This window comes from Phallusia mammillata, chromosome 7, assembly GCF_965637545.1.
Source record: "Phallusia mammillata chromosome 7, kaPhaMamm4.hap1.1, whole genome shotgun sequence".
Lineage (NCBI taxonomy): Eukaryota > Metazoa > Chordata > Ascidiacea > Phlebobranchia > Ascidiidae > Phallusia > Phallusia mammillata.
In genome coordinates this window covers 9,876,115-9,886,738 of record NC_137258.1, presented here as the reverse complement: position 1 = coordinate 9,886,738, position 10,624 = coordinate 9,876,115, and the positions used below count along the sequence as shown (strand labels likewise).

Genomic DNA, 10,624 nt, shown 5'->3' with positions numbered 1-10,624 from the left:
CGATGTTCAATTCAGCAATTAGAAGGTTCTAAAATTTTGTCGAGGCAATTGAGCTGCGTTTCACGCCAGTTCCAGCACTTGTGAGCCTTCCTAAAGTACGGCTACATTATGAGGCCATTGCCGTAGCACAAACACACCGATCGACGCGGGGCAATAAAACAATATCCGGCAGACGATTAAAAATGTGCAAGCCTTGGCGGCAGCGAAACCGGTTTGCGTTTTTTTCTAATGTACCTGGGCTATTTGTCGCTAACCCGAACCTTATTTTGTCAGAACATTGCGCATAGGTCTCAGTGCTTGCAAACTGTTTTTACAACTGCAACATCGATATGCTGGAATATGCTTTGACCGTCTTTCTTCTGTTGATCAACTTTGTGGTGTTAAATTGCCGGCTGCGACAAAGACGAAGGTGGGTAACATGTTTTCATGAGTTTTTCGTTGCAAATATTTGTAGCTTAAAGTAGAATATAAATAAAGACCAATAAAAAACAAATGATTTGCATGGGACATTAAAAAGATAACAAATACGTAAAATGATTAATTAAGTCAGATTTCGAAATATTGTAAATCGTTTGCCTCCTCTGAGCAATAAGTAATGTTAATGATATGTGGGCACTAGTCAAGTAATCTATTTCACAAATGTGCCAAAACGTATACGTATATCATATCATACGCATTCCAATTTTTCTATCTTCGATCCCACTTCACGCGTCGTTGCAAGTCCGATAATGGTCGTTTAGGAAATCCAATAATTACTTAAAGTTCTTACCTAAAACATGATTAACGTGAAACGCAACAAAGCGACCAAACAATGGATTGACTGGACTAATTTTGACGCAGAAAACGCATGGAGCCTCCGCTCATCCATCACTACCTTCCTTTCATCGGTTCGGCCTTGGATTTTGGCAAAGACCCGCTAAATTACCTGATGAACCTCAAGGAGAAGTACGGGGATGTTTACACTATAGAGCTGGCAGGCTGGTAAGATTCCAAACCCAAATACTTTTCCTAATTAGCTGTAGGAACTTAAACCCCGGCAATGGAATGTTGTTTTGCTAACACGGTGGTCTCTAAAACATCGCTACAGCGATTGGAGTTTCTTTGGTTGTCGGGACGAATTTATTTCAGATAAAAATATTTTGCTCGAGCAAATCTCCGTGTACATTCCATCCCTGTTGATTTAAACGCTTACTGCTGTCTTTTGGAGATAAAAGTCGGGTTCACGTTTTCTATGGACTTGATGCAAGTCAGTTTGCAAATGTTTATTTGTATTTTCATTTTTGGCATTCATATTTTTTACTTGCTACAGTTTAAGTTACATTCCCGTTTCGATAATTTTATTCTTGAAATAAGTATTCCGTTTTCGTTGTAAATTGGCACTTGGTGTTTATGATTTTCGCAGGAACACCCACGTTTTTGCGAACCCTTTGGATGTAAGGAACCTAGAGCGCACTATGGCTCTTGATCACAAGGACATTATTGGCGATTTTGTCACATGCATGGTCGGGAAGAACCATTATATTCATAACAATCCCGCAAACCCAGGACCAAGTTTATTGGAACGTCTAATGGGACGAGCACAATTTGTTGAGCAAGTCGAACCAACACCTGCAAAAATCTCCAAAAGCATTGAACATGCGCTTGATAGCAATCTTCGCGGATCAATGCAACTGTCAGACCTCTGTCACATTGCGAGAGACTCGGTGGTCATTGCTCTACGCAAACTCCTTCAGGATGAGGGAGTTCGTAAAGGGACTCGCACGGTAAGTTTCCTATTCTGCTGATGCGTGTCTTCCGTCTCTTACATAAGACTGGAAAGATCCTGTACAGCGTACAACATGCACAAAGTTCATACTATTATATACAAGATGAATTGAGCTACATAGGCTCGAATTTGAAGGTATCGCATTTCATTACTTGTAAATAGTCAATGTCAAGTTTGGTTAGCTAATTTCATCCCCGTTCTTGCCTTATGACCTTTTATGTTTTTTGCAGGTTCATCTTTACGACATGTGCAAGCGCATAATATTCGACATCACCTTCAATCTGTTTTTCGGTTCGCTTTCCGATCCTGTGAAGCGAGCTGAAGAAACCGCACGTTTTTACGAGGTTTTTAAGATTTACTTCGCCGGTTCTCCGCTTTTGGTTGACCGCATCCCGATCCACCTTCTCCCGGCGACGAAGCGCGCTCTGGCAAAGATTTTGGAAATGATCGGAGAAATTAATTGGTCTGAACGAAACAACGTTTCACAACTGATCACCGATATCGTGGACAGCAATCCTCGTATTGGTAAGAGTCAAAATTATTGGTAAATTTCCATTTACCTGCTTTATCGGTTAAGGCCCTAATTGTGGGATATAATTCGATCTACTGGAGCACTTATTTGCGCAACATACATGCATCGTTAAATTGTTTCCTCTGGCGTGAAATGCAAGTAGCGCTTCAGCAACGCTTCAGCAACGCTTCAGCAACGCTTCAGCAACGCTTCAGCAAAGCAAGCAACGTTTGCAAATTCCAGCAACGTTTGCAAATTCCAGCAACGTTTGCAAATACGTTTGCAAATTCAAGTGCGCAATGTCAAGTGCAAATTGATGACCCGTGCATTTTTTTTGCTTTTAAGCTACTTATCTGATCTATCCACTGCGTAACTATAAGTCAGTAATACAAATCATCACCAGAGACTCGGCTTTTCACTAAGAAACATCTATGATCCAGCTGAAGGAGTCCTGAAGATCTTGCGGACAGATTGGGCAAAGGTCCTCTGCGGCTGAAAAATGTTATCCACCTCGGGGCATAAATCGCAGCATGTCGCGGATTTTATGTGAAATATTTTGAACGTTTCTGTTGTGGTTTATAAGAAATGATGTGATCCGACCGAATTCCGGGAACGCTGCTTGTCAGAAACGTTATCTGATTAATCGGCCTAGAAAATGGCGCCTTCAAATAGGTGTTTAAAGCAATGCTAATTAGCAGCGTTTGGGTTAAAAACGTTTTTTTTAGACTTTTCACTCGGCACAAACCTGAAACAAAAACTATAGGTATTTTGGTAATTGTGATTTGTCCACATGTTGGTCGGCCTTCGAACATTTGGCCAAATAATAAAGAGATATTTAACACGTTTTTACGGTTGTTGATCCGGAGCTGCCCTGTGGATTATTAGGAATTTTGTTTGTGGGTACTGTGTTTGCATCTTTCGGCTAAGTGCAAAAACGTTGTTTATTTCAGATATCAAAGACGCTAGAGCGCGACATCTCATGATCATTTTGTGGTCGGCGCAAGCAAACACGGCCCCGGCGCTGTTCTGGACCCTTGCACATCTGTTGAAGAATCCCGACGCCAAACGAGCTGTGCTAAAGGAATTTGAAGAGTTCAATAGTAGGTGCCGACTGCGGGGTCGATCCAGCGTTGAACCGACAGCAGATGTCACATGGCCACAAATGAACGACATACTATCGCTAAAAAAGAAAGACATCGACAAGCTAGTGGTTCTAGGTGAGTGTCTGTTTGTGTAATAATAAAACAATCCAAGAATGACACTTACATACATTAATATCGTTTATGTTTTTGGAGCATATCCTGCGTTCACTTTGTGAACGCGCAATTCGAACGATCAGATTAGGAAAAATAAATATTTGTCGAAATGCGTCAAGCTTGCGTGAAACATGGGACTGGGGGGAGGAGACAATAGCAAGGGGTGGGGGACACAGGTGAAGAGTGAATCAGCACGCTGCACTGACTTCAGTTTACTTTCGTAAACCCCATTTCCGCTTGTTTTGCCAGACGGATGCTTGAAGGAGACCATGAGATTGACTGGATCGAGCATGAGTGTGCGGAAAGCAATGAAAGACACAGTCATAAACACAAGCTCTGGTCGGCAGTACGCAATACGCAAGGGCGATTACACAATCTTCTTTGCACCGGTTACGCATATGGATTGCGAGATTTTCGAAAGTCCGAAGGTGGGAAAAAATGATATAAAATATGAAAGAAACGTGACAATTATGAAATATTCTTGCAAACAACCTTTTAGCATTATACTAGGTTAAAAGTTGAATGAAGGTAAACAGTGATCGTCGTTTGAGGCCCTGCTGGTGGTGCTTTTATTCATTACCTAAACTGTTTTATTACTGTTGTTGTTTCCTAAAAGGTTTCGGTAAGGCACGAAGGGGTGGTTAGTGGCCGGAGAAACGAACCACAAACTATTGATTTGATATTTTTTGCGATTTAAATAAACAGCTTTGCCATCTGTTTTTTAGGATTACGACCACCATCGCTTTCTCATTGGCGAGCACGAGGGTGCGTTGAGTAGCGGTGTTCAAAGCAGTTCCTGCGACAGCGACTCGAAATATTCTGAACCTACACAGCTTCTTGGGACTCTGCGAAGCCGCTCGAGGTTCTACAAGGCTGGCCAGCGCATAGCTGCATCCCGTTCTGTCATGACCTTCGGGTTTGGAAGCACACGATGCCCAGGACGACACATAGCAATGATTGAAATCAAGCTGGTAACCTTGGCCCTTTTAAATCATTTTGATGTAAAGATTTGCGAGCCCCATAAACCTTTGCCTGATTTTGACCTGACCCATTTGGGGTTTGGTGTAATGCCCCCCAGCCAAGACGTGCGTGTGAAAATTGCGTTGACTGATGATCGCAACAATAACAAGCGCCAAGCGTTTTAATCTTTAAACCTTATTTTTATCTTGTTGTTTGATTTCGTGTCATGTAGTTCCGAAGATTTTTATAATTTTTTGCTCTTTTGATGCCAGTATTTTTTACATTGTACGCTGTCCACTAGGGTAAAATTCAAAATGTCTGTTTTTGCGTGCAAGCGTTTAAGGCTTCTTTTGCATCGATCTACTTGTTCATTTTCCATCTGACTTAACGCGCAATTTATAAAAGTGTACGTTTTAACTTCTTTATACTTTTATATTTATCGCTTTTGATTTTCAATCACTTTCATATATCCCATTCATATTTATCCAGTGTCTCGTATATATTTTTTTTATTCCATGTGGTCATATATTTTTTTTGAATAAAGCATATATTTTACAAACAGATTCAATAATTGTTTTTGATAGTTCAAAGCTGAGCTAGAGAGCCATTCAACGTTCTGTGGCTTTAAACCTTAACTTTTGGCAGCATGCAAGTTTCTGCAGAGAATGTAATTAACGACGCAAATGTAACATACTAAATTTGGGTGTTTCCGTATTTTTTGAAAAAAAATGAACCCGACCCGACCAACACGCTCCAACTTGCAACTCCTTTCGACAGGAATCTAAACAATAAACCACAAATAGAATTGAAATTCGCTTTGGTGTTGCAAACAACAGATGACCCTCACCCAAAGTACGTATTTAAGGAAATGCTTTTAGGATGAGTGACGGGTATGTATGGTGGATACATTAGGCTGGGTGCTTTTTAGTGTTTACCGAATAACACTTTTTTGCTTTGAGTTATAGCCTAGATCAGTGGTTCCCAACCTTTTTGACCTTGCGGCACCCTATCAAAGAGATAAGTAGTTTGCGGCACCCTGGCAAAACTGGATCAATTTTATAAGGTTTCTGTATTTCAAATAACTGTATAAAACAGCGGTTCCCAAACTTTTTCATATTTTTTTCAAAACGGTCCCTTTGCCATTATTTTGAGGGCTCGCGGTCCTTGAGCCTAAATATGTATTTCAGAAAAACGAAAGTTGATTTCAGGATTTAGCTAGTTATGCAAAATTGCGCATAAAAGTCATCCAAACACAGCTTGTGACATCACAGACAAGACAAATGCACTACAATTGTGCGCGAACAATTACATTTTTGATGGTTGTCATTCAATAAAGGCTATTGTTAAGCAATGGAGACAGTTGATTCTCAATTCTGCTTTGATTTAAACTTATTTAGTGGCACAAACTGACGCCAAATAAGATTATACAATTACTTCAACCGCTTCGCGGTCCCCTAAAAATTGCCTCACGGACCCCTAAAGGACCGCGGACCCCAGTTTGGGAACCGCTGGTATAAAACAACACAGTATGAGTTGTACAGTATAGCCCGCGTAGCTAAATGTATTTATTTAAAAGTCAGTGTGAAATTTGGGCTTGGCTTCTTGCACAAAGTCCATTAATATGTGAAGGCATATTCGATAAAGCCATTTTCTTCCTCGACTATAAGTAGTCGTTCTCGTTTTTTAGTTTTTATGTTCGTTAATACGGAAAATCCACTCCCACATAGGTATGGCGAGAAAAACTGCAACAAAAGTACAGTAGCTTTCTTTCCAACGCAAGGATATTCATTTTAAAAAAATTTTCTAGAACGCGTCGAGGGGCATCTGCTTGTGCATTATGCTATTCAAACTTTTTTGGGCGAGAATCCAAAGACTTACCGTGGAGTATCTACTTACCACCAACGACTTCCCCTCGAAGTGACTCTCCAGAATGGAGCTGGGAATAACTGCGAGACGCGAAACTTAATTCACACTGAAACTCGGTTAGTAATAAATAAATTCTGCACTAATGGGGTTAAAGTTAAAATAAAGAATGGGTCGCAGTATTGCAATATCAATATCTCGCGGCACCCCTGAGCATTGCAATTGGCAACCCAGGGTGCCGCGGCACCCCGGTTGGGAACCACTGGCCTAGATCGTTGCGTTTAGCAGCATACCGTACGAAACACATTTGTATTTAGATTACAACTACACTTTACCTCTTAACAATAAGTGAACACGTTTTGGCTTAAAAAATGCGTAGAAAATATAATGATTAGCCTACAGAGCAGGGGACAACCTTAAAGATGTAAATTTTAAATTTTGTTGTTAAACGACGAATATAATAACGGTGTAAAACGACGAATGGTTCGCAACTGATTTTGTGGGCCACATGACTAGAGAGATTTTTTATTAAAGTTTTCAGTGCAAATTGATGCAAAGCCAGGCTGTACCCTTTGTATCGTCGATTGATTGATTACATATAAAGCCAAAAAATGTATTTTCACATCCACATAGAACACTGCCTTTGCATCGCATGATATTAGTTGTCTACTGTCATGCTCTATTGCTCTACTACGCAGTACAGTTTTGCAGCCGGTGTTATGCGCAATTTTGCACAACTAGCTAAAATCCTGCAATCAACTTTTCTTCTGAAATACACGTTCAGGCTTAAGGACCGCGAGACCTCGAAATAATGGCAAAGGGACAGTTTTGAGAAAATAATGAAAAAGTTTGAGAACCACTGGTCTAACCTAATTAGTTGCTAATAATGAGCTATAAACGTCTGAAAAGCATTCAGGCCTCTTTTTCTGTTTTGTTAAAAAAGGAGAACATCATGGTTAAAGGTATTTCAGTACCTCAGCCAAATTTGGAAACTTTTTCCGAGATCAATTACTAAGATTAAATTTTGTAAAGTTTACGAGCGCCCGGGCGATGAATCATCATGCGTAATTGGACACGCATGTATTCCCCCGAAACGTAACAAAGTTAAGGCAAATTCGTTTGACATATTTCGACAGGTGAAAAAATATCAAGTCATCTGGACCTTAGAATTGTGTTAAATATATGTCTGAACCCGTTATAGGCCAACTACGACAAGCGCATTTTATTCTGGTCTTAACGTTTTCCCCTTCAATATGCCCCAGACAGCGCTATGCGTATTCATTCATAGTAGTATTTTAACGACGTAAAAATATTTGACAAAGCAAACCGGTAATTGAGACGCAAGTAATGCAAAGTGAAATACTTATACTTCACATTGCACAAGAATTTCTTGTTTTTGGATTATTGTTTTTTAAGGTTTTATTGGTATGCTCTACGGGCAGCATATTTCCAAAATGTTTCCGAATTCGAACCACAGGGCTTTCACAAAGGCGGGTTTTCCGGGTCATGTGACTTTTTAACCAACCAGCGTAGTCGACTTATTGAACCAATCAGAGGACAGCTTGCGTAGTAACCAGTCAATCTGCCTTGAGGCACAAAGTTTGAAAGTGAAGGTAGTGCGTGGTTTTGTAGTTACACTACTCAAATATAAGATTTTTTAAATCCAATTTTAATAATTCATCATAAGCTTTTGTGTAAATAATCATCTGATATCGTTAAATGGATTCCCTGCATCAAATTGTGGAACTTGGAGGAAAATTAGTAACAAAGGGAAATGAAGAAATGATTTTTAGATTGGACTTACAATCAGCAAAAGAATGGGACAAGTGGCATGGGGCTTTTTTTGGAATTTTCTAATACTAGCTGGAATGTGTAAAAGACTTTTGGGAAAACCTTTAAGTGCCATCAGTTTCGCCAACATGAAATCGGTTCATCTAATTTAACACTTTGTGCCCTGTGTCTATGGATGTTAAGATCAAACACCAAGTCACCTAAAAAAACACATAAGTTGGTTTCCACTCATCCATGTTTAGTAAGTGTGGCAGGTGACCACAATTACTTGCTTCTACCTGCTGGAAATTTTGATCAGCTAAAGATCAGTTAATTTACAAAACAGATTTTCTTTTTGTATTTTCAGCAATGATTGTCAGCGTTTCAAGCAATACAAACCCATGAGACCAAGTTGCTTGTTACAGATGAAATAAGTGCAGTCGCTAGCAACTGCCTTAATCCTTAACCACGCTCTGTGTACTATATCTGGGATCAGTGGCATAAATGTAACTTTGGGGCATTAGTGGTATAAATTTGTTTTGTGCTATACAGAAGTATGTCAAAGAGTCTGAGGCTAGTAGGATCTGCCTTGAGCAATTTAAAGAATCTTATGTTTGTGCCATTGTAAGTCTGATCATGAAAAGAATCCATAAAATGATGTTACAATCTTCTAAGTTTGTTTGTGGATTCTACATCCAATCTGGATCAGACTAATGCCTCACTTACAGTCCTGTTGTTTGGTGGTCCAATAGGGGCTCTATCACTCGGAGATATGTGCAAACACCAGAAAAGTGATTTTCTCTATGGTCATCTCTATCCTCACCAGCTATATCAGGGTTCAGCACCTCAGAAGCATATGTATGCAGATGTTGCATTGAGTTAGGAGCAGGCACCATCTGTGGAATTCTTTGGTGAATTGGCCACTACACATCTACACAAGATCATAGTGACTGTTCAAATGCCATGGAAACCTAATCCACTCAATTCCTTGTCTGATAGCATTGCTGGACCCTCGCATGAACCAGTGAATATCCAGACTATGCAGAGAAGAGTCTTTGTTTGAAGAGTGTTCTGAACTTTTAAAGACCAAGCACTCTAGTGACTTTCATTAAAGTAAACTAATGTAGCATTCGAAAGGTTTAATAACCCTATCTTTTCTGCTCATTCTGCTGCACAAATAAGATCAGCACTTCATTCCTTTGGAAGAAACTCAATTGGCAGCAGCGATGCTGAACGCAAAATAGATACCAAATTAACCCACTGCCATTGCAGGCCGTGAATTAGAAATTAGTCGACTTCAGCACCACTTGGGTAAAGTCGACCTCCATCTCAGTTCAGTCGAAAAACAAAAAGGCCAAGACAACTGACCACAAACATTAACAGTAATTTTTCAAATGCCGCAGGCCACTGACATTTAATTTATTGTTTCTTTTGGTACTGACATTGAAATTATTATATTTTCTTGGTATGGTTGGTACAAAAATTCATTTCCTTTTATGTTTTAATTTTTTTCTTGCAGTTTTACCATGCATTTTTTGCACATGTTAAATGGTTTTGGATAAAAAATTTCACAGCTGGTAGAACTATATTACTTACCTCTATACCACCTAATTTTTTTTTGTAGATTGGCGCAATTGGTTTTTGATTAATTTATTGGACTGTAGGTTGGGCTACTTGCTATTCCAGAACCCACACGGATGCATAATTAATTTTGTAGAATTTGCTTTGCCATGCTTTCCTATAGCTTAGGGCGCCTTAGAGCCACCAGAGCTCAGGCCTGTATCCTCAACATATCGCAACAGCACAAGTAGTACACCATCTTGGCATTTAGTACGTTGTTCTTGTCATATTTCTATGGTCATCACACAACCGGTGGAGGTATGATTCCAGCTGAACAAAGAGTGGATGTCATGGGTGTGTGCCGTTTTATTTCTTGCATATCAATAGAAAGGTTTAGACTAAATATTATATGCATTGAAACGCACAAGCAAGTTGCAAAATAAAGACAGCAGTCCAAAGGATTCCAATACGCCATTTGAAAGTGATTTTGTCAAACACAAGACCATACCCGATGCGTACTACACTCTAGTTCTAGTTGCAGTGAAGAGATGTCACTTGTTTGCTTGTTGCAGAGCAATGAAGGTTTTGCAGTCAGTCGTGACGGTATGAACGCATTGGTATGTTTACCTCAAGGATTTGGTGGTGCTCTTCCGATTCAACCACAAATCCTTAAAACTAACCCCAAATCCCACGTAATCGTTGACGTGGCACACAGTGTGAAAAACAAACGAGCCCCAAGTCAAGTAATAGTTGACAATCTGAGTTTTAACAGAACAATATACAATACAGCATAATAATTACATTACTCTGAACACCTTTTTTTACTATTTTAAACTCGAAATTTTGCATTCGGATCATGGTTGTATTGTTGTATACAAACGGGTTACTGCGTGCGTTTTATTGATGTCAGGATGAAAAAACAGAGGCAAAAGCTTGCAT

At 39.7% G+C, this 10,624-nt stretch overlaps 2 protein-coding genes across 2 annotated transcripts; both read left to right on the top strand.

The window, feature by feature from the left end:
• Positions 1-279: 279 nt before the first annotated feature.
• Positions 280-5,008, top strand: LOC145238308 (cytochrome P450 7A1-like). Its single transcript, XM_080101438.1, has 7 exons — positions 280-409; positions 841-981; positions 1,403-1,763; positions 1,996-2,290; positions 3,227-3,493; positions 3,782-3,960; positions 4,258-5,008. The coding sequence occupies exons 1-7, from the start codon at positions 330-332 to the stop codon at positions 4,675-4,677; spliced, it is 1,743 nt and encodes a 580-aa protein (XP_079957564.1). The 5' UTR covers positions 280-329; the 3' UTR covers positions 4,678-5,008.
• A 3,066-nt stretch (positions 5,009-8,074) lies between these two features.
• LOC145237858 (uncharacterized) lies at positions 8,075-9,536 on the top strand. Its single transcript, XM_080100849.1, is given in 10 exon segments — positions 8,075-8,185; positions 8,187-8,292; positions 8,295-8,331; positions 8,333-8,643; positions 8,646-8,799; positions 8,801-9,050; positions 9,053-9,097; positions 9,099-9,161; positions 9,163-9,232; positions 9,235-9,536. Coding segments are annotated over 10 exon segments (1,449 nt in total).
• The last annotated feature ends 1,088 nt before the right edge of the window (positions 9,537-10,624 follow it).

Excerpts from the sequence above, each read along its gene's own strand:
- LOC145238308 (XM_080101438.1), top strand. The coding sequence starts at position 330 with ATGCTGGAATATGCTTTGACCGTCTTTCTTCTGTTGATCAACTTTGTG. Across the intron at positions 982-1,402 it reads ACTATAGAGCTGGCAGGCTG|GAACACCCACGTTTTTGCGA; the intron begins GTAAGATTCCAA and ends TGATTTTCGCAG. Across the intron at positions 3,494-3,781 it reads CGACAAGCTAGTGGTTCTAG|ACGGATGCTTGAAGGAGACC; the intron begins GTGAGTGTCTGT and ends TTGTTTTGCCAG.